The sequence below is a fragment of the Bufo bufo genome, chromosome 4 (assembly GCF_905171765.1).
Source record: "Bufo bufo chromosome 4, aBufBuf1.1, whole genome shotgun sequence".
Taxonomy (NCBI): Eukaryota; Metazoa; Chordata; class Amphibia; order Anura; family Bufonidae; genus Bufo; species Bufo bufo.
In genome coordinates this window covers 289,087,933-289,113,007 of record NC_053392.1, presented here as the reverse complement: position 1 = coordinate 289,113,007, position 25,075 = coordinate 289,087,933, and the positions used below count along the sequence as shown (strand labels likewise).

Sequence of the window (25,075 nt, the reverse complement as noted above, 5' to 3'; positions counted from 1 at the left end):
TTGGGGTACCCCTAGCGATCACATCAATTGCATTCTCTTAAGGCAATGAACCATATACTACTGGAAAGGTCTGCAGGAAATCAGTACCTTTACACATGCTTCCTCACAAGTTTTGCCTGGCTGGAGTGCTTCAGCAATAGCAACAACTTTCATGGGTTTGAAGGCTACAAGAGCCTCACAGTAGTCTCTCCAGGTCAACTTGAATGAGCAATCACGGGAGGCATCAGACTAACAAGTGATTTTTGGATACACACAAGGATGTTAAGAGCTTCAACCTAATATGTGAATGTAGCTATGGATGTCTCCTGTGCCTGAGAATGACTTGTGCCAACCCCAAAAAGGTGATTTTTAATCTCTGTATTAGTTTTACATCTAAACAAGCAATACGATTAGAATGATGTAGACAGTAAAGGAAATATTAAATAGTAAATTAGATAGGATAAAATTGAATAAGATATTCTAGTTCCATTAATATAGGGCAAATGGATATTTGACATATTTTATGGATACCCATTGGAACCTGATGTGAAAGCAGAAGGAGTCAGTTTAGTAAATGAGGGTATATTATGAGCCATGCATTTTAATGTTTTTTGCTTTTCTTTCTGCAAGGTTCACGTAGCTCACTGGTGACTTTTTAATTCTATTTTTGCATTTATTTGTGAAACTTTAGGATTTTGAGCCATTATAACGCATAGCATAATAAGCACAAATCATATTTCTATTTTGTCTACATAACCCAGCTGATGAAGACTTATATCATCAGGGATTTACCAATATACAGCCATTTCAATCATGAGGGGATATACATGTATCCAGCTCCTTGTATCTTTGATGTAGTTATTGCAAATCCCCTGGAGGTTTCTTGTATGCTTTAACTGGCAGATTGTTTATACTCCATGATGGAGCCACAAACCCAGTGCCAACCGGCTGCTGACAATTTGAATGTCTCTCAAACCAATTACTCCTATGATGGTACAAGTTGCATTCCAGGTCAGGACCACTTTCATCATGAGTCTGGCTTGTCCTTCTGGGGCATAATCCTTACTATTATCTTGGCTATAATTACTCTTGCCACTTTATTGTCCAATGCATTTGTAATTGCAACAGTGTATCAGACCAGAAAATTGCACACTCCTGCCAACTATCTCATAGCTTCATTGGCATTCACAGACCTTTTAGTGTCTATCCTTGTCTTGCCAATTAGCACCATGTATACTGTAACTGGTAAATGGACATTGGGGCAGATTATATGCGATATGTGGTTGTCGTCGGATATCACTTGTTGCACTGCATCAATTCTACATTTATGTGTCATAGCATTGGATAGATACTGGGCAATTACTGATGCAGTTGAATACACCAAGAAAAGGACTCCTAAAAGGGCGGTTATAATGATAGCCCTTGTATGGGTCTTCTCAATATCAATTTCAATGCCCCCGCTGTTTTGGCGTCAATCAAAGGTAGAAGAGCTCACCATGTGTGCTGTCAATACAGATCATGTTTTATATACTGTTTACTCCACTGTTGGGGCATTTTATCTACCAACATTACTACTAATTGCCCTTTACGGGAGAATCTATATAGAAGCCAGGTCTAGAATTCTAAAACAATCCCCGAAGAGCACAGGCAAAAGATTGACAAGGGCTCATCTAATTACTGACTCCCAGGATCTTCTTCTGTGTCCTCAACCAACTCAAAGGCTGCAGATGTGTCAAGTGACACAAGTTCTCCAGTATATTTGAATCAGGTCAAAGTTAAAGTATCAGATGCTTTACTAGAGAAGAAGAAGATAATGGCCGCCAGGGAGAAGAAGGCTACCAAGACTTTGGAATCATACTTGGAGCTTACATCGTTTGTTGGTTACCATTTTTCATTATTTCATTGGTTATGCCCATTTGCAAAGATTCTTGCTGGTTCCATCCTGCTATTTTTGACTTTTTCAATTGGCTTGGATATCTCAATTCTTTAATAAATCCAATAATCTATACAATGTCAAATGAGGACTTCAAGCAAGCTTTTCACAAACTGATACATCGTTTTAGTTGCCCATCATGACTTTTGCCCTAATGTTCTTCTCCATGCTACATGAATGCACTTGTCTGGATCTGTTAGTACAGGTAAGCTTCCTTTTATTAGCTGCAAATACTAGAGATTAACATGGAAGGATAGATAGGGTAAAAAGGATGTCAGACTTGCCCTGTTCCTGTATGCCAGAACTTCATTTAAGGGGGATCTTTCCTGCCCAATCATTGAGTTAGCATTTTCTCATAACAGCTTTGAACTACTTTTTGTTAGATGTACTTGTGTCTGTATCATCTGTTTATTGGATCAATCAGCAGATTTGTTTTTCAGTTAATGAAGTTCAGCCTGAGTTAACTGACTTGCTGATAAAGCACTGAATTGAGAGACAATACACAAACTGACATTGATATATCTGATTTAATTGGTGGGGTTATTAAGGAAGCAAGAGTGTAATTTGTCAAAAATGTAGCAGGTAGTTTTGTATAGTTCTAGTAATGCAAAGAATCAATAAATAATATTCATTCCTCTTGCATTAAAGAGTCATCATATTAAGTCATTGATGCTGGTAGACCTTCAATCCTTTAATTACCTTTCATTAATTCCACACACACCTTCTCATTATGCATCCAATTGTATTTGATGTATGATATACCCTGTACTCTACTGTATAATGGTCAAGTGTTTATTGCAGATGGCATAGGGTCTTAGGAGGCTATTTTGTCTTTTAAGAAAACAATATTATGTCTTAAATGACCTGTGACAATATTATGATTATGTTTGGTGAAAACATTTATCATCCTGCTTATGTCACATTTTGGCAAGACATTTACACTCATCTTTTTAACATAGATTTGCAGCCTTTTTGCTCATAATAATGCATGTATGCATACAGTGATTTCCCATAGGAAATATCTTATATAGATAACTGAGTAGGTCACAGTTATTATTATTATATATCCCATTTTGACATTTAATCAATAATTCTATAAATGTTTTCCTTTGTCTGCAGAACCCAGTCGATATTGTAAAGAATCACTGCCTAAAACTCTATCCTGAGTTGTCAGACTCATGAATGCTGCTGAGCACAAAACGTCAATACATACTGCCATCCTACTGTTCAGCTCTGCATATCACTGCTATGACTCTAGCAATGATGCTGCTTAAATACTCACTCATGTCAAAAGCAAAGAGTTCACCTTCAGATTAATGCTTACGATTAACAACAGGATTGGAAAATTAATGCAGACTAATATATTGTTTTTTTTGTTTTTTTTTCACATTTTATTTAATTTCTTATCATTGCCTTTTTTTTTTACTCGACAAGTGTGTGGAATTACTTCCATGCACACTGTAGGGGAGTGCATAGTTGTTATGTTTAATGTCACTAGTATTAATACGTCAATGTGTATGCTTGTAATTTATTTCTGTAGGGGAAAGGTGATATTATTTTCAAGAAATGCTTTTAAAGATGTGTCACAGTGTGCAGGTAGGCCCATTCATCTCAGCTTTCTTGGTAAATGTGGTGTGCAGGAGTGTGCAAAAGCTACCTTGATGTATATCAATTTATCAATCTGAATCGCGCAGGGATCATGAATTCTTACAATTTATTGTTGGTAACTATTGTATGTATAAATATTTCATCTATTTGATAGATATGTCATTGAGACATACGTCCTTCAGATGATCTTTCAGCACAAGGTTTGACATGACAAAAGTATTCTAATCTAAGAAGAAAATGCACAATATTTATGAATAAGCTATGGTGGATGCACACCCCTATGACACCAAGCACAGAGAATGTATGTTATTTTTTTTGCTTAAGAAATAAGCCTACCTATAATGTATTTAATGTACACTGTCCAAAAGTTAAAATGGCTTTATATTTCCAAAAAAAAAAGTCACACACGTGCAAAATAAATAACTAGAATTCTGAAGCAGATCAGTTTATTTTATTTTCATGTTGTGTTTTCCTACCATGGACACTGTGAAAAAGGTCTAAAGCAGCAAAGAAGCCATAATATATGACACTAATTTGAACTGTTGTGTTATAACTGTGGTCCAGTTCCTTATTTGATATGTCCAAGTACAAGTAATAAGTATGTTGAATGAGCAAAGATAGGTTCAATAATAAAATCTAAATATTTTTCCTTTTTTAGTTTAATGTCATTCTCTCTTAGGCTACTTTCACACTAGTGTTCGGGGCTCCGCTCGTGAGCTCCGTTTGAAAGGCTCTCACAAGCGGGCCCGAGCGCATCCGTACTGCCCCAATGCATTCTGCTTGCAGCGTTCGGGTGTCCGCCTGGCCGTGCAGAGCCAAACGGATCCGTTTGAAGTTGACACAATATGGCTCAATTTTCAAACGGATCCGTCCCCCATTGACTTTCAATGTAAAGTCTGGACGGATCCGTCTGAACAACTTTCACACTTAGAATTTTTTCTAAACTATAATGCAGACGGATCCGTTCTGAACGGATTCCAACGTCTGCATTATAGGAGCGGATCTGTCTGTGCAGACACCAGACGGATCCTCTCTGAACGCAAGTGTGAAAGTAGCCTTACACTGTTAGTAAGGTTCACGTCTTGGAAAATGACAGTGATTTAAATGAAGCTGTCCCCATGAAAATGCTGTGCAATCTAAGGGCAGGATGTTAGAAAGGAGGGGAGTTGCGCAGATTGATATATAGTTTTATGGTAAAGATTCAGTATAACTTGCATTTTATTAAAGAGGCTTTCCGCTTTTCCCATATTGATGAATTAATCCTCAGGATAGTCATCCATTTCAGATCTGCTGGGTCTGGCTACAAGGAGCAGTTGTAGTTACTGTACACTTTGTCCCATTCAAGTGAATGGAACAGAGGAGCTATAATTACACTGCTTGTTCATGGCAAGCAGGTAAACAGTGAAGAGGATGAAGCACTTGCACAAGCACAGCTTTCTCTTCAAACAGCTGATCTCCAGGGGTGCAGGGAGTAGGACCCCCGCCGATCTTATATTGATGACTATCCATAGGATAGGTCATCAATATTGGGAAAAAAGTAAATATCCTTTAATTCACATAGCTTATTCTGCACTTAGGAATCCATTAGGTGGTCCTAAGCAGTGATTGACAGGCTTTTCCCGTATACCAGCAATTGCCATCAGTCACTGAATAAGATCACCCACATGCCTACTAAGCCCAGAATGAACAGAAATGTAAACAAAATAAATAAAAGATTTAAAGAAACTTTTCCTATAACACTCTTTATTCAATCTGCTCAGCTTTCTTCTTCATAACCTGCTACCTGTAGATTGCACTGCATTTCAATGTGACAGTTTTCCTTTAAGGATAGTTTTATCAACTCATAATGGAGGCAGTTTTTTCTTTTTTTTTAAAGTTGAACCAGTATCCATAATCCTCATCCAAATGGGTCTATTGTCTCTCTGTCTAACTAGTCATATTCCATGGACACCTGGACCAGCTTGGGTCTACCAACCCAGGTACGATGCATAGAATATGAGTAGTTAAACAGAGGTACAATAGACCCATCTGAATAAGTAGGATGCAGGTGATATCCAGATTATGGGCAGTTAAAAAACCAGTGTATTTGGTCCCCATATGAATGAGGACTATAAAAGCTGGTTCAATTTCTAACACAACTGCTTCTAACAGAGCTTGTGATGTCATTTAAATTTCTGTTAATTTGGGGCATTAAAGTGAAGGAGGCGGTCTTATCACTGATTGATAGCTTTTCCTCTATGACTATATATATATATATATATATATATATATATATATATATATACATACAGAGATAGCTGTCAATCACTGGGCTTCAAAACTATACATCAATCTGCTCATCTCCTCCTGCTCTATAACATGCTGCCTGCAGTTTACATAGAATTTTCAGGGTGACAGGTTCCCTTTAAATAAAGCTCCAGATGATATGCAGAAGTATCCTCATATTAAGAAAAACTAACCACAGATGTTTAGCAGAGATAAATATTTAGATCATTGCTAGTTCATTTATGAATGTAGTATAAATTATTTCCAATTATGAAATAAATCTATAATTCATAGGACTCGTATATTTAGAATTGGTTGAGTATTGCGGAATATATATTTAATAATGACAATTAAATTGCTTGACCTACGATACCTAGTTGAAGGTATTATTTTAGAAGTGTGTAAATTTAATATTCAGCTATTTAGGTATATAGCAACTGTACAAAGATATTCTTTTACAGTGAAATTACTTTACTCTAGTCCAAACCACATCTATGTTGATTTGGGATGATGTAAATGATAAGCATAAAGTTAGGCAACATGCCATTTACTGATGAACACTATTTTATTACTATGGACCAAATAGTTTGAAAATTGTTAAAATATTTAATAGAGTTTGAAGAGTGAATTTCCTGAAACTTGTTTCGGGTCCAAGTCTAATAGTCGGCAGATTTGATTTTGGTGCGAATAACTTGTACAGTACCTCAAAAACAAAAGTGCTCATATTGCCTAGAAATTTTTTGTTTAACACTGTGACGTCTCCTAGAACTGCAAAGACAGCAAAGTGACAGTGACATACAGTGGGATGCGAAAGTTTGGGGCAACCTTGTTTATTCGTCATGATTTCCTGTATAAATCGTTAGTTGTTACGATAAAAAATGTCAGTTATATATATCATATAGGAGACACACCACAGTGATATTTGAGAAGTGAAATTAAGTTTTATTGGATTTACAGAAAGTGTGCTATAATTGTTTAAACAAAATTAGGCAGGTGCATAAATTTGGGCACTGTTGTCATTTTATTGATTCCAAAGCCTTTAGAACTAATTATTGGAACTTCAAATTGGCTTGGTAAGCTCAGTGACCCCTGACTACATTACACAGGTGAATCCAATTATGAGAAAGAGTATTTAGGGGGGTCAATTGTAAGTTTCCCTCCTCTTTTAATTTTCCTCTGAAGAGTAGCAACATGGGGGTCTGTCAAAACAACTCTCAAATGACCTGAAGACAAAGATATCACCATCATGGTTTAGGGGAAGGATACAGAAAGCTGTCTCAGAGATTTCAGCTGTCTGTTTCCCACAGTTAGGAACATATTGAGGAAATGGAAGACCACAGGCTCAGTCAAGTTAAGGCTCGAAGTGGCAGACCAAGAAAAATCTCGGATAGAAAGAAGTGACGAATGGTGAGAACAGGTATAGTAAGGACCAGCACTCGCTTCAGTAATAATTTCAAATAGATTTAATGGTCACATACAAATGATAAGTGACGCGTGCGTTTCGGCTACTGTGAGCCTTTGTCAAAGGCTCACAGTAGCCGAAACGCACGCGTCACTTATCATTTGTATGTGACCATTAAATCTATTTGAAATTATTACTGAAGCGAGTGCTGGTCCTTACTATACCATTATCTGTGGATCTTCCTCCCGGGACGCGCGCACCGCACCGCTGAAAGCAGAAGTGCCGCTTGTATCTTCTCTTGAATGGTGAGAACAGTCAGAGTCAACCCACAGACCAGCACCAAAGACCGACAACATCATCTTGCTGCAGATGGAGTCACTGTGCATCGTTCAACCATTCGGCGCCCTTTACACAAGGAGATGCTGTATGCAAGAGTGATGCAGAGGAAGCCTTTTCTCCGCCCACAGCACAGAAAGTGCTGCTTGAGGTGGGCTAAAGCACATTTGGACAAGCCAGCTTCATTTTGGAATAAGGTGCTGTGGACTGATGAAACTAAAATTGAGTTATTTGGCCATAACAAGGGGCATTATGTATGGAGGAAAAAGAACACAGCATTCCAAGAAAAACACCTGCTACCTACAGTAAAATATGGTGGTGGTTCCAGCATGCTGTGGGGTTGTGTGGCCAGTGCAGGGACTGGGAATCTTGTCAAAGTTGAGGGACGCATGGATTCCACTCAGTATCAGCAGATTTTGGAGACCAATGTCCAGGAATCAGTGACAAAGCTGAAGCTGCGCCGGGGCTGGATCTTTGAACAAGACAACGACCCTAAACACTGCTCAAAATCTACTAAGGCATTTATGCAGAGGAACAAGTACAACGTTCTGGAATGGCCATCTCAGTCCCCAGACCTGAATATAATTGAAAATCTGTGGTGTGACTTAAAGAGAGCTGTCCATGCTCGGAAGCCATCAAACCTGAATAAAATAAAGATGTTTTGTAAAGAGGAATGGTTCAAAATACCTTCAAACCGGTATCCAGACTCTCATTGGAACCTACAGGAAGCGCTTAGAGGCTGTAATTTCTGCAAAAGGAGGATCAACTAAATATTGATTTCATTTCTTTTTTGTGGTGGCCAAATTTATGCACCTGCCTAATTTTGTTTAAACAATTATAGCACACTTTCTGTAAATCCAATAAACTTCATTTCACTTCTCAAATATCACTGTGTGTGTCTCCTATATGATATATTTAACTGACATTTTTTATCGTAACAACCAACGATTTATACAGGAAAATCATGACGATTAACAAGGTTGCCCAAACTTTCGCATCCCACTGTATATGTCTATGGGTAGATGAGTGAAAACTGGTGGTAACAACCAGCCTATTTAATAACACACTGCAGTCTGATTTTATTTTTCATTAAAATATGGTCCAAAACTTAGCCTTTTTTGGTGAAAGATATCCTCTTTGACTTTTGACCTGTGAACCGGTGGGTACCATTTTGAGAGATTTGTCCAAATCAAATCTCAAAAGATTGGGATTTGACTGGAATCTAAATTATGGGGAAATTTTAGACTAATTTGCTCCTCTTTAGATTTTAAAGATTCTGAAACTGTGAGTTGGGATTAAAGAAAACAACATAAATCACAAAAACAATATGAGATGTTTAAGAGAAGACAATCAAACTTTGAATACATGTCTCTTAACATGTAATTACCCGAAGTAAGAAGAGTTGTTCCAATTTAGGCTGATGATTGTAGGACAAAAGAACACCCTCAGTTCATCACAGAATGAGGGAGTAGGTATGGTACTTTGGTTAATGAGCCTTTGTCTTAAAAAAGATTACTTAATTTGTGGTAGAAATTAACAGATTTCAATCACTTACACCACTCTGTTATTGATATTGATGTCACAGTCTATACTAAAAAAATCTGGTTTGTAACTTTAAATTTGATTATTATATTAGTTTATTTCATGTTTATTTTAGTGCATGCGTGCGTAATATTAATAGGGTTGTAACAATGTGAATCACAAGTAATAAGGCTTAAGTTTCCATGACTTCACCTCTACCACTAACCTTTTTTACATAAAGACTCAGATTACATTTTTTTCTGTTCACTGGGATTGGTGAATGTTCTGTTCTGGAGAACACTTTCCTATAAAAGTACAGAGATTAGTTTAGTAATGCGTCTAACAAGTGATCCTGTGTATTAAGGTGTAAGCTAGTGATTCCCACTGAACAATGTCCCATTCCTAGGAAACCTGTACTCCCATTACTCCCATCTCCACCTCAAAAAAAGCTTGGGTAAAGAACTGTGTAATGAAATGTGTTGACAGTTTTGCCAGACATCTACGAGCAGGCTATGGTCAGGTTTCTATCTACAGTTGCTATCAAGTGAAACATTACAGGAACTTGCTGTTGTATTCTCAAGAAACCCCGAAAAAGTTCTGGGGAACCACAGGGTTCCAGGGAAGCCATCCTTATCATAATGACACCCTTTCTTTACATCATTGATTACTGTACTGTGCACATTATTGTTTCAGCTTCCTAGTCTGGCAATGAACGTGCTAACATGCTGATGCTTATATGCATGAATGCCATAGGAATAGACTGCAGATTTAATATACAGTATACTGTAGTTTATAGTTGTAGTAGACAAATTTTGAGAAGCTTTCCTATAAAGTTATTGACCTGCCATATACAATACATATGCAAACAAAACAATAGCTGATCTTAGGGAGACCAGCTACAAAAAACACGGTGGAGCCTCATTTAAAAGTCTCAAAACAGCAATCCAAAGCTCCCTGGGAAACAGTAATATGCGAAATAACCATGGAGCCCCAGTTACGGGTCTTCAATACAGTGAAAGCCAGATATCATTTACAGGAAGGAAAACCAAGTGAAGGGGTGTCCCTATTATAGAGATCACCAGATCCACCATATTAAGTGGCCCCTATGTTAAGATCCAGGTCTTTTACAAGTCTTAAGGATGTGAAAGGGGAAGACCTAAGCCAGTTATCCATCCACAGACAGTTGTTTTTGGGTGTTGCCCTTCATCAGTGTGGAGTTCGGATTCTAGCTAACCAGGAACAATGTCTTGGAGACTACTCAAATAAAACAATAGCTGATCTTAGGGAGGCCAGCTACAAAAAACACTGTAGAGCCTCATTTAAGAGTCTCAACTCAGCAATCCAAAGTGCAAATTAACCATGGGGCTCCAGTCCTGTTTATGGAGGTCTGTATCACCTGCTTCTTATCATAGTTTAAAATAAGATTCTGTATGCAGACTGTTTATACAATCAACTCTCTTTAGGGGAAGGGAGCATGACTCTAAAGGTAAAACTGTCCAAATTCCAAGTTTATTTCACCTGCTCTGGTGTGATGGCTATACCACAGTTTGTGGTATTTGTCATGTTTTGTGACTATGTCATTAACTGTTTGTAGGCTATGGTGATGTTCACCACAATGATGTTTGTCCATAGAGATGTAATGTCATAAGACAGCTATTGCACAATGCAACCATGCAATATTTACCTTGGCAGATTTGAAATTACTGTGGAACATTACTACTGCAGCCTCGTTGTTGTACCAAAGTGGGGAATATCAAGGGACTGGTAAAAATCTGATAAGAATATTATAGCTTTCATTCATCTTGTTCAACTTTTTTTCTGATTGGCAAGGTTCTGTAATTCAAGGAAAATCCTTGATCTTCTTCTACTTTACCTAAAATGGAGCAAGAAAAAAGTAATGAATTCAAATTTTGAAATAAAGAAAAAACCCTTGATCATGGATGATAAACGGCCCATGATATATATTGCCCAGGGGGCTAGACAGTTTTCAGTTCAGACATGTACATGTATATGTAACAAAGAATAGGAATCACAGATCAAATGTTTTTATATTTGCATTCTCTGACCTATGGTATTATGGAATGGTTTGGGATGGCATTTTGAGGGAAAGGCATATGCTATTTAGAATGGTAAAGACTGCTGAATCTAGAATGACCTATAATGCTCTGGATTTATCAGAGGCTTTGCGTTGGTGCTGTGAATTGGATTTTGCATTTTGCATTACCAGTAGTGATGAGCGGCAGGGGCAATATTCGAATTCGCAATATTTTGCGAATATTTGGTAGAATATTCATCATATATTCGCGAATTCGAGATCATTTTCTTGATCGCGAAAAATCGGCAATGTAATATTTGCGTAATGCGTGCGAAATACAGGCGTGGGTCACTATAGCTAAATTTTTCAAGCTGCTAGAGGTTTCCTGAGACTGGAGAAAATGGTTGGCACGGCAGAACATTACAATAGCTTTATATGCAGATAGAGTGCTCCAATATATTCGCGATTGCGAAATCGGCACTAATGATGCAAATATTTAGGCGCAATACGTGTAACTTCGCATTTTAACAGGTCTGACTACTTATTAGTGATTGGTGCACTAAGTATTGTTGTGAACGTGTGACATCACAGCACTATGTATGTATGTAGCATACATACATACATACAGCACTATGTATGTAGCATGTATGTATGGACAGCAGAATCTATCAGCTACACTATATCACTATCTAACCTACACTGACTATCTCCCACTAACTATCTGTATTATATATATAAGCTAACTAACTAACTAACTAACTAACTAACTAACTATCTAGTGTAATGACACAGGAAAGCAGAGAGCACAGCAATGACACTGCTGTCTCTCTCAGAACTGCAAAATACTGCATACAAGGGCTGCTGGGGAGGTTCTTATATAGTAAAGGGCAGGCAACTTTCCTATTGGTTGCTAGGGATGTTGCTAAGCTCAGACAAAGACATTGCAACCTTCTTATTGGCCCACAAGCAAGAAGGGAGGTTACTGATGAAAGAAAATCTAGAATATTCGAAATTACGAAAATATATCACTATATTCTAAATATTCGCAATTTAATATTTGCTATTCGAATATTCACGCCCAACACTAATTACCAGTCACACTCTTTTCATGATCTGCTGTTACCATTGGGTCAGCCATATCAGGTGATTAAAGTGTGCAGGTTTAGATGGTTAGATAGTTTTTATCTAACTAAAGTGTCATGAGTGTTATGCTCTAATGTGTTTTTACAATTATCAAGATTCAGGATTGAAGTTTCTATTTGATTTATTTTTTATTTTATTTTTTTCATAGTCTATTTTATGTAGGGATTTTTATTATGGCCTCAACACAATAATCCTCCATGGCTCTACTGAACCAAAGTTAACTCACGATACAATTCTATAATAATCTACAATTAGTTTGGTTTAGTAGAACCAGGAGTGGTTAACATGTTTCTGCTGTAATACATAACCTAAATGTGGCTGATTCTGGCTCTGTAAAATCGGTCTCACATGTAGAAGCCACAAAATGTAATTTCTAGGATTCATTTGGTTTTGCATGTCAGACTTTTCCCTGATGTAAGTGCACATTGTACACCTTAACCACCTCAGCCCCCAGTGCTTAAACACCCTGACAGACCAGGCCACTTTTATACACTTCTGACCTACACTACTTTCACCGTTTATTGCATCGGTCATGCAACTTACCACCCAAATGAATTTTACCTCCTTTTCTTCTCACTAATAGAGCTTTCATTTGGTGGTATTTCATTGCTGCTGACATTTTTACTTTTTTTGTTATTAATCGAAATTTAACGATTTTTTTGCAAAAAAATGACATTTTTCACTTTCAGTTGTAAAATTTTGCAAAAAAAACGACATCCATATATAAATTTTGCTCTAAATTTATTGTTCTACATGTCTTTGATAAAAAAAAAATGTTTGGGTAAAAAAAAAATGGTTTGGGTAAAAGTTATAGCGTTTACAAACTATGGTACAAAAATGTGAATTTCCGCTTTTTGAAGCAGCTCTGACTTTCTGAGCACCTGTCATGTTTCCTGAGGTTCTACAATGGCCAGACAGTACAAACACCCCACAAATGACCCCATTTCGGAAAGTACACACCCTAAGGTATTCGCTGATGGGCATAGTGAGTTCATAGAACTTTTTATTTTTTGTCACAAGTTAGCGGAAAATGATGATTTTTTTCTTTTTTTTTTTTTTTCTTACAAAGTCTCATATTCCACTAACTTGTGACAAAAAATAAAAACTTCCATGAACTCACTATGCCCATCACGAAATACCTTGGGGTCTCTTCTTTCCAAAATGGGGTCACTTGTGGGGTAGTTATACTGCCCTGGCATTCTAGGGGCCCAAATGTGTGGTAAGGAGTTTGAAATCAAATTCTGTAAAAAATGACCTGTGAAATCCGAAAGGTGCTCTTTGGAATATGGGCCCCTTTGCCCACCTAGGCTGCAAAAAAGTGTCACACATCTGGTATCTCTGTACTCAGGAGAAGGTGGGGAATGTGTTTTGGGGTGTCATTTTACATATACCCATGCTGGGTGAGAGAAATATCTTGGCAAAATACAACTTTTCCCATTTTTTTATACAAAGTTGGCATTTGACCAAGATATTTATCTCACCCAGCATGGGTATATGTAAAAAGACACCCCAAAACACATTCCTCAACTTCTCCTGAATACAGAGATACCAGATGTGTGACACTTTTTTGCAGCCTAGGTGGGCAAAGGGGCCCATATTCCAAACAGCACCTTTCGGATTTCACAGGTCATTTTTTACAGAATTTGATTTCAAACTCCTTACCACACATTTGGGCCCCTAGAATGCCAGGGCAGTATAACTACCCCACAAGTGACCCCATTTTGGAAAGAAGACACCCCAAGGTATTCCGTGAGGGGCATGGCGAGTTCCTAGAATTTTTTATTTTTTGTCGCACGTTAGTGGAAAATGCTGATTTTTTTTTTTTTTTCATACAAAGTCTCATATTCCACTAACTTATGACAAAAAATAAAAACTTCCATGAACTCACTATGCCCATCAGCGAATACCTTGGGGTCTCTTCTTTCCAAAATGGGGTCACTTGTGGGGTAGTTATACTGCCCTGGCATTCTAGGGGCCCAAATGTGTGGTAAGGAGTTTGAAATCAAATTCTGTAAAAAATGACGAGTGAAATCCGAAAGGTGCTCTTTGGAATGTGGGCCCCTTTGCCCACCTAGGCTGCAAAAAAGTGTCACACATCTGGTATCTCCGTATTCAGTAGAAGTTGGGGAATGTGTTTTGGGGTGTCTTTTTACATATACCCATGCTGGGTGAGATAAATATCTTGGTCAAATGCCAACTTTGTATAAAAAAATGGGAAAAGTTGTCTTTTGCCAAGATATTTCTCTCACCCAGCATGGGTATATGTAAAATGACACCCCAAAACACATTCCCCAACTTCTCCCGATTACGGAGATACCAGATGTGTGACCCTTTTTTGCAGCCTAGGTGGGCAAAGGGGCCCATATTCCAAAGAGCGCCTTTCGGATTTCACTCGTCATTTTTTACAGAATTTGATTTCAAACTCCTTACCACACATTTGGGCCCCTAGAATGCCAGGGCAGTATAACTACCCCACAAGTGACCCCATTTTGGAAAGAAGAGACCCCAAGGTATTCGCTGATGGGCATAGTGAGTTCATGGAAGTTTTTATTTTTTGTCACAAGTTAGTGGAATATGAGACTTTGTATGAAAAAAAAAAAAAAAAAAAATCATCATTTTCCACTAACTTGTGACAAAAAATAAAAAATTCTAAGAACTCGCCATGCCCCTCACGGAATACCTTGGGGTGTCTTCTTTCCAAAATGGGGTCACTTGTGGGGTAGTTATACTGCCCTGGCATTTTCCAGGGGCCCTAATGTGTGGTAAGTAGGTAAATGACCAGTGAAATCCGAAAGGTGCTCTTTGGAATGTGGGCCCCTTTGCCCACCTAGGCTGCAAAAAAGTGTCACACATCTGGTATCGCCGTATTCAGGAGACGTTGGGAATGTGTTTTGGGGTGTCTTTTTACATATACCCATGCTGGGTGAGAGAAATATCTTGGCAAAAGACAACTTTTTCCATTTTTTTATACACAGTTGGCATTTGACCAAGATATTTATCTCACCCAACATGGGTATATGTAAAATGACACCCCAAAACACATTGCCCAACTTCTCCTGAGTACGGCGATACCAGATGTGTGACACTTTTTTGCAGCCTAGATGCGCAAAGGGGCCCAAATTCCTTTTAGGAGGGCATTTTTAGACATTTGGATACCAGACTTCTTCTCACGCTTTGGGGCCCCTAGAATGCCAGGGCAGTATAAATACCCCACATGTGACCCCATTTTGGAAAGAAGACACCCCAAGGTATTCAATGAGGGGCATGGCGAGTTCATAGAAATTTTTTTTTTTTTGGCACAAGTTAGCGGAAATTGATATTTTTTATTTTTTTCTCACAAAGTCTCCCGTTCCGCTAACTTGGGACAAAAATTTCAATCTTTCATGGACTCAATATGCCCCTCACGGAATACCTGGGGGTGTCTTCTTTCCGAAATGGGGTCACATGTGGGGTATTTATACTGCCCTGGCATTCTAGGGGCCCTAAAGCGTGAGAAGAAGTCTGGTATATAAATGTCTAAAAAATTTTACGCATTTGGATTCCGTGAGGGTATGGTGAGTTCATGTGAGATTTTATTTTTTGTCACAAGTTAGTGGAATATGTGACTTTGTAAGAAAAAAAAAAAATTCCGCCAACTTGGGCCAAAAAAAAAGACTGAATGCAGCCTTACAGGGGGGGGGGAATCAATGACAGGGGGGTGATCAATGACAGGGGGGTGATCAGGGAGTCTATATGGGGTGATCACCCAACTGTCATTGATCACCCCCCTGTAAGGCTGCATTCAGACGTCTGTATGATTTTTACGGATCCGATCAGTCTATCAGTGGATCCGTAAAAATCATGCGGACATCTGAATGGAGCTTTACAGGGGGGTGATCAATGACAGAGGGGTAATCAATGACAGGAGGGTGATCAGGGAGTCTATATGGGGTGATCACCACAGTCATTGATCACTCCCCTGTAAGGCTGCATTCAGACGTCCGTATGATTTTTACGGATCCGATCAGTCTATCAGTGGATCCGTAAAAATCATGCGGACATCTGAATGGAGCTTTACAGGGGGGTGATCAATGACAGAGGGGTAATCAATGACAGGGGGGTGATCAGGGAGTCTATATGGGGTGATCACCTCCGTCATTGATCACTCCCCTGTAAGGCTGCATTCAGACGTCCGTATGATTTTTACGGATCCGATCAGTCTATCAGTGGATCCGTAAAAATCATGCGGACATCTGAATGGAGCTTTACAGGGGGGTGATCAATGACAGAGGGGTAATCAATGACAGGGGGGTGATCAGGGAGTCTATATGGGGTGATCACCACAGTCATTGATCACTCCCTGTAAGGCTGCATTCAGACGTCCGTATGATTTTTACGGATCCGATCAGTCTATCAGTGGATCCGTAAAAATCATGCGGACATCTGAATGGAGCTTTACAGGGGGGTGATCAATGACAGAGGGGTAATCAATGACAGGGGGGTGATCAGGGAGTCTATATGGGGTGATCACCACAGTCATTGATCACGCCCCTGTAAGGCTGCATTCAGACGTCCGTATGATTTTTACGGATCCGATCAGTCTATCAGTGGATCCGTAAAAATCATGCGGACATCTGAATGGAGCTTTACAGGGGGGTGATCAATGACAGGGGGGTAATCAATGACAGGGGGGTGATCAGGGAGTCTATATGGGGTGATCACCACAGTCATTGATCACTCCCCTGTAAGGCTCCATTCAGACGTCCGTATGATTTTTACGGATCCGATCAGTCTATCAGTGGATCCGTAAAATCATGCGGACATCTGAATGGAGCTTTACAGGGGGGTGATCAATGACAGGGGGGTAATCAATGACAGGGGGGTGATCAGGGAGTCTATATGGGGTGATCACCACAGTCATTGATCACTCCCCTGTAAGGCTCCATTCAGACGTCCGTATGATTTTTACGGATCCGATCAGTCTATCAGTGGATCCGTAAAAATCATGCGGACATCTGAATGGAGCTTTACAGGGGGGTGATCAATGACAGAGGGGTAATCAATGACAGGGGGGTGATCAGGGAGTCTATATGGGGTGATCACCACAGTCATTGATCACTCCCCTGTAAGGCTGCATTCAGACGTCCGTATGATTTTTACGGATCCGATCAGTCTATCAGTGGATCCGTAAAAATCATGCGGACATCTGAATGGAGCTTTACAGGGGGGTGATCAATGACAGGGGGGTGATCAGGGAGTCTATATGGGGTGATCACCTCCATCATTGATCACTCCCCTGTAAGGCTGCATTCAGACGTCCATATGATTTTTACGGATCCGATCAGTCTATCAGTGGATCCGTAAAAATCATGCGGACATCTGAATGGAGCTTTACAGGGGGGTGATCAATGACAGGGGGGTAATCAATGACAGGGGGGTGATAAGGGAGTCTATATGGGTGATCAGGGGTGATCAAGGGCTAATAAGGGGTTAATAGGGGACGGGGGGGGGTGTAGTGTAGTGGTGCTTGGTGCAACATATTACTGAGCTGCCTGTGTCCTCTGGTGGTCGATCCAAACAAAGGGGACCACCAGAGGACCAGGTAGCAGGTATATTAGACGCTGTTATCAAAACAGCGTCTAATATACCTGTTAGGGTAAAAAAAATCACATCTCCAGCCTGCCAGCGAACGATCGCCGCTGGCAGGCTGGAGATCCACTCGCTTACCTTCCGATCCTGTGAACGCGCGCGCCTGTGTGCGCGCGTTCACAGGAAATCTCGCGTCTCGCGAGAGGACGCACCGGCGCATCCACCCAGAACAACAGGACCGCCGCAAAGACGCAATCCTGCGTACGGCGGTCCTGAGGAGGTTAAAGAGGCCATGTAACTTCTTGCATTCTCCATGTAATAACCATTCTGGAGCATCTATTCTTATGACTCCATGTTGTCCTATTCCTGTGTTATTCCCTCTTGAAGTTATCAATGCTAGCAGCTTGAAATAAAGGCTCGGGTGGGTGTGACCTTTTGGTGGTGTGTGTCTCTGTGCGTCACTGATACTGGCATCACTGATTGGAAAGTGTCAGACTGTGCAGGGACAACCCCACCAATTGGTAAACCCTCATCTGGACCTTCATTGCAAACTGATAGAAATTTATAAAGAATGGCATATCATAGTAGCAATACAGACAGACTGAAAAACCCTCTGAGGGAGATTTATCAAAACTGGCTTAGTTGCCACAGCAAGCAATAAGTAGAGATGTCGCGAACATAAAATTTTCCGTTCGCGAACGGTGAACGTTAATTTCGCGAACGGGCGAACTGCCATAGACTTCAATAGGCAGGCGAATTTTAAAACCCACAGGGACTCTTTCTGGCCACAATAGTGATGGAAAAGTTGTTTCAAGGGGACTAACACCTGGACAGTGGCATGCCGGAGGGGGATCCATGGCAAAACTCCCATGGAAAATTACGTAGTTGACGCAGAGTTGGGTTTTAATCCATAAAGGGCATAAATCACCTAACATTCCTAAATTGTTTGGAATAACGTGCTTTAAAACATCCAGTGTGTGTATACGATCAGGTATGATGTTGTATCGATCAGGTAGTGTAAGGGTTGCGCTCGCTTCACAGTGGCAGACTAAACTCCCCGTTTAACGCACTGCAAACAACCGCAAACAGTCCATTTGCACAACCGCAAACTCCCCATTTGCACAAGGTTGGATACCAAGCTAGCCATGTCCCGTTCCTTGTCCTCGCTGACGTCATTGAAGGTCTCTTTCTCCACCCAGCCACGTACAACACCAAGGGTCCCCGAAAGGTGACAACTAGCCCCCTGGGACGCCTGCTGTGGTTGGTCTTCCACCTCCTCAAAGCCACCTTCCTCCTCTGACTCCTCTTCTTCAGACTCCTCTCTCTGCGTTAACGCAGGTCCAGCAATCGACGACGACAAGGCTGCTTCTGGTGGTGATGGTGACCACAACTCTTCCTCTTCATGCTCATCTACGGCCTGATCCAGCACTCTTCGCAGGGCACGCTCCAGAAAAAACGCATATGGGATGAGGTCGATGATGTTGCCTTGGGTTTGACTGACCAGGTTTGTCACCTCTGCAAAAGGACGCATGAGCCTACAGCCATTGTGCATGAGCGTTCAGTAACGCGGCCAAAAATACCCAGCTCCGCAGAGGCTGTCCTCTTTTTTTTTTTTTTATTAAAAAAATCTGTTCTTACCAGTTTAATCTCTGTTTTGTCCCCTATCCGATGTATGGAATAGATTTTAGGAATACATTTTATTCCTCTATGCGTCAATCTTGGTATAGTGATGGCTGTGCTCATGCGCACGTTTGGGAGATTGCAGGCGATGGCGGTTTTTCAAAGCCTATGGTCGTGCTGAGGTAGTTCAGTGACAGTTAAGTGACCCAGAAAACAATGATTCTGCAGTGTGGGCCCATTGTTGGCCTACTAGGCTTTAATGATCACCTTAGATGATCACAAAGAAAATTAATGTTTTTTCTATGCAAAATTATCCAGCCGATCGATTTTGGTCTATTCACAATGAAGCAACGACCTTATGATCTGGGGTGTGCCAACATTGCCAACACACTCATAGAGGTGATCACTTCCTCGTGATACGCAAGCCCCTTCACCACAACAAGGTAACGATCATGAAGGGGAATTGACACATGTATGTGCCTTTTTTTTGTTTTGTTTTTGCAGCCACAGTGCAGCACCAGAAGCCAGAAAAATTAGGCATGTACACATGCCTGAAAAATTAGGTATTGTTGCAGCCGCGATGTTTTCCAGGCAGAAAGTGCACTAAAACATTGCGGCTTGAACCCTAGTTGGTGGCGGAGAAGTCACGCAAGTCATCTGGCATGCAGAGATTAAATACAGCAGCGTGTGGACCATTTTTAGCCCAAGGCAGCTCATCAGGCCTTTTTTAGTCAAATGCTTCCCCCACTGTCAGTCCCTTCGGGATCCATGCCTCATTCATCTTAATAAAGGTGAGGTAATCTAGACTTTTTTGACCTAGGCGACTTCTCTTCTCAGTGACAATACCTCCTGCTGCGCTGAAGGTCCTTTCTGACAGGACACTTGAAGCGGGTCAGGCCAGAAGTTCTATTGCAAATTGGGATAGCTCAGGCCACAGGTCAAGCCTGCACACCCAGTAGTCAAGGGGTTCATCGCTCCTCAGAGTGTCGATATCTGCAGTTAAGGCGAGGTAGTCTGCTACCTGTCGGTCGAGTCGTTCTCTGAGGGTGGACCCCGAAGGGCTGTGGCGATGCGTAGGACTTAAAAAGCTCCGCATATCCTCCATCAACAACATGTCTGTAAAGCGTCCTGTCCTTGCCGGCGTGGTCATGGTAGGAGGAGGATTACTTTCACATCTTCCCCTGTTAGATTCCCGTTGTGCTGTGACATCACCCTTATACGCTGTATAAAGCATACTTTTTAACTTGTTTTGGAACTGCTGCATCCTTTCCGACTTCCAGTAATTCGGTAACATTTCAGCCACTTTCTGCTTATACTGGGGGTCTAGTAGCGTGGCCACCCAGTACAGGTCGTTGTTCTTCAGCCTTTTTATTCGAGGGTCCCTCAACAGGCATGACAGCATGAAAGACCCCATTTGCACAAGGTTGGATACCGAGCTACTCATGTCCCGTTCCTCATCCTGACTGATCTCATTGAAGGTCTGTTCTTCCCCCCAGACACGTACAACACCACGGGTACCAGATAGGTGACAACGAGCACCCTGGGATGCCTGCTGTGCTTGGTCTTGCTCCTCCTCAAAGCCACATTCCTCCTCTGACTCCGCTTCCTCAGACTCCTCTTCCAGCGTTGCCGCAGGTCCAGCAAGCGATGATGATAAGGCTGCTTCTGGTGGTGATGGTGACCACAACTCTTCCTCTTCTCGCTCATCTACGGCCTGATCCAGCACTCTTCGCAGGGCATGCTCCAGGAAGAAAACAAATGAGATGATGTCGCTGATGGTGCCTTCAGTGCGACTGACTAGGTTTGTCACCTCCTCAAAAGGACGCATGAGCCTACAGGCATTGCGCATGAGCATCCAGTAACGTGGCAAAAAAAATACTAAGTTCTGCTGAGGCTGTCCTAGCACCCCGGTCATACAAATACTCATTGACGGCTTTTTCTTGTCTTAGCAGGCGGTCGAACATTAGGAGTGCTGAATCCAACGTGTCGGGCTGTCGCAAATCAAGCGCCTCACTGGCATGTTGTTTCGCCGCTGAATATCGGAAAAGTGCGCCATGGCCATGTAGGAATGCCTGAAATGGCCACACACCTTCCTGGCCTGCTTGAGGACGTCCTGTAAGCCTGGGTACTTATGCACTAAGCGTTGTACGATAAGATTCAACACATGTGCCATGCACGGCACATGTGTCAACTTGCCCAAATTCAATGCCGCCAACAAATTGCTTCCATTGTCACACATCTCCAGTTGGTGCGGGGTCAGCCACTGATCCACCTGTGCGTTCAGGGCGGACAGGAGTGCTGGTCCGGTGTGACTCTCTGCTTTCAGGCAAGTCAACCCTAAGATGGCGTGACACTGTCATATCCGGGATGTGGAATAGCCCCTGGGGAGCTGGGGGGTGCAGTTGATGTGGAGCAAGATGCAGCAGCAGAAGAGGACTCAGCTGAGGAGGTTAGCAAAGAGGATGGAGTAGGAGGAGTAGAGGAGGTGGCAGCAGGCCTGCCTGCAAGTCGGGGCGGTGTCACCAACTACTCTGCAGAGCCACGCATTCCATGCTTGGCAGCCGTCAGCAGGTTTACCCAATGCGCAGTGTGCGTGATATACCTGCCCTGACCGTGCTTTGCAGACCAGGAATCAGTGGTCATATGGACCTTTGCCCCAACACTGTGTGCCAGACACGCCATGACTTCCTTTTCCACAATAGAGTACAGGTTGGGGATTGCCTTTTGTGAAAAAAAATTAGGATACCTTCCACTGCGGTGTCCCAATAGCACAAATTTTTTGCAGGCCTCAGACTCCACCAGCTTGTATGGTAAAAGCTGGCGGGCTAAGAGTTCCGACAAGCCAGCTGTCAGACGCCGGGCAAGGGGGTGACTCTGTGACATTGGCTTCTTACGCTCAAACATTTCCTTGACAGACACCTGACTGTGGGCAGATGAGCAGGAACTGCTGAAGGTGAGAGGCGGAGTGGCGGGTGGTTGAGAGGGGACAAGGAGGACAGCAGTGGTTGACGTGGCTGAAGATGCTGGACCAGGAGGAGGATGGTGGCTTTGAGTTTGTGTGCTGCTTGTACTCATCATGTGTTGATCCCATAGGCATTTGTGATGTGAGATCATGTGCCTTCGCAAAGCAGTTGTACCTAGGTGGGTGTTGGACTTCCCACGACTCAGTTTCTTTTGGCACAGGTTGCAAATGGCATCGCTGTTATCAGAGGCAGACACACCAAAAAAAAATGCCACACTACTGAGCTTTGCAATGACGGCGTGATTGGCGTGCTGTCTGGCTGACCCCGGGTGCCGATACATGCTGTCTGACTGTGCCACTAGCTCCTTGCGACGACAACATCATCATCATCACACCGTACGTCCATGTGTGTAATGCTGCCTGTCTGAGACATATCCCTGTTATCTACTCCTCTGGCAATAATGGTTGCGCATCACTCATTTCTTCAGACTGATGTGTAAATAACTCCTCTGACAGATCAAGTGAAGTGGCTGTGGTGCTAGTGTTGGTGGTGGCGGCGGGCGAGTGGTACCTTGAGAGGTGCCAGAAGCTGAGCTGGAGGAGGATGGTGCGTCAAGGTTCCAAGCAGAAGCTGTAGAAGATTGGGTGTCCTGTGTAAGCCAGTCAACTATGTCCTCAGAACTTTTTGAGTTCAGGGTACGTGGCCTCTGAACACTGGGCATTATTCTAGGGCCAAAGGAAATCACAGCAGCATAAACACGACGGTTCTGCCTGTCTTTTTTTTTTTAGATTAGTGGTACTATGCGTGCAGGGGGGAGCCCACAGGCCCGATTAGATACATTTCTGAAGTAACCACCACCTAAAACTAGAGGAGGGGTTCATAGGTCTGCTCCTCAGATTGAGCCAGGATTAGATAATACGGATCAGTTAGAACGGGGTTTATCAAAGGCCAGTTCCTCCCATAGTGAAGTTTTTGATAGTATTAATAAAAAACTCCAGGATATATTGGGAGTAGTAAACGCTACTAACACTTCGGTGGCAGAGTTGACTTCTTCTCTTGCAGTAGTTCAAGGCGATGTTACCATAATAAGAGACGAAATGTCGAAGTTGAGACTAAAGGTGAAGGAATTGGAATCGGCAGTCAACTCTGTCACCGAAGAGAATGGTGTATTAAAGAACAGATTAGAAGAGGTAGATGAAGACCGTTCTTGGTTAAGAAAAAAGGTGGTAGAGTTGGAGGATAGGTCTCGTAGATATAATTTGCGGTTAGTAGGGTTCCCAGAAGGGGCAGAACAGGATAACCCGTTGAATTTTATTCAGAAGTGGTTGGTAGAAAGTCTGGGACCAGACTATGATGTATCTACCTTCTGTGTGGAAAGAGCCCATAGAATCCCCTTCAAAAAAACTCCCCCAGGGGCCCCTCCTAGGGCAATCCTGGCAAAATTTGTTTGCTCAAAGGATCGGGATTGGGTCCTTAGACGCAAAAGAGAAGTAGAAAATATAAAATTTAACGGTAATCTGATATCAATTTTTCCCGATTTCTCGCGAGAGACCCAAAATAAAAGAAGATCTTTTTTTGATGTGAAAAAAAGATTGATTGCAGCTAAGATTACTTATTCAATGTTATATCCCGCTAAATTGAGAGTGGTATACAATGAATCTGTGCGGTTTTTTTCCACACAGTCGGAAGTGGGGCAATGGTTGGATTTAAAGGGCCTATGAAAAGTATGGAAGGTGGGTGAGGGGGGAGGTTAATGAGGGGAGGTGGCAGGGGGGAGGTTTGGTGGTAGGAGAGAGGTTGATGGGTATTGTGAAATGCCCTGTCAACCATGCAGGGGTTTGTTTTGGGGGTGGGTTTAAGGGAGGGATTGGCTGCCGTCGGTTGCTGTGCAGATATGCGGGCCTCTCCGTTAAGGAAGGGGGGATAGAAACCCTGTTTATCCATAGGATATGCCGTGTAACATTCTATTCTGGAATGTGAGAGGGCTGGGAGACAGGGTGAAGAGGACGGTTGTATTTGATCTCGTGGTCCGCCATTTGCCGGCGATCGTGGTACTGTTAGAGACCCATGCTACATTAGATAGGATTTATAGATTGAAAAGGAAATGGGCCTCTCTTGAGTACCACGCTTGCTACTCGTCTTATGCAAGAGGGGTTAGCGTATATATTCATCATGGGATGGAGTATCAGCCGCTAGATAACCTGATTGATAAAGAAGGTAGATTTGTATTCCTCCATGGGTATTGGAAGGGGCAGGAGGTCATACTGGCTTTTATCTATATTCCCCCACCATTTAACGCAACGGTGTTTTCACAGTTAGTCCAGTATATATCCACAAAAAATCTATGTGCGTTATTAGTGGCAGGTGACTTTAATGCAGTACTGGATCCTGAGCTGGATCGGTTCTCGTCGTTCTCCGGGCGCGGCCGCGCGGGATCCCCCTTGTCTGCTGTATGCCAGGAGCTGGCGCTGGTTGATATCTGGCGCCACCTCTATGGCAATAAAAAAATCTTTTCATGTTTTAGCCAGTCATTCGGGTCTATGTCCCGTATAGACTTGGCATTTGCAAGCCGGGATCTGTGCGGTCGCGTCCTGAGAATGAGGTATGAACCTCATGGAATCTCGGATCATTCCCCAGTTCTTGTTATATTTGCGGAGGCCCCGAGTACAGGTAGAATTTTTAAACTGAACCCGCATTGGTTT

At 41.9% G+C, this 25,075-nt stretch overlaps 1 protein-coding gene across 1 annotated transcript; it reads left to right on the top strand.

Annotated features, from left to right (window-relative positions):
• The first annotated feature begins 899 nt into the window (after window positions 1-899).
• Window positions 900-3,896, top strand: HTR1B (5-hydroxytryptamine receptor 1B). Its single transcript, XM_040426816.1, is given in 4 exon segments — window positions 900-1,659; window positions 1,662-1,823; window positions 1,826-2,117; window positions 3,032-3,896. Coding segments are annotated over 3 exon segments (1,152 nt in total). The 3' UTR covers window positions 2,056-2,117; window positions 3,032-3,896.
• The last annotated feature ends 21,179 nt before the right edge of the window (window positions 3,897-25,075 follow it).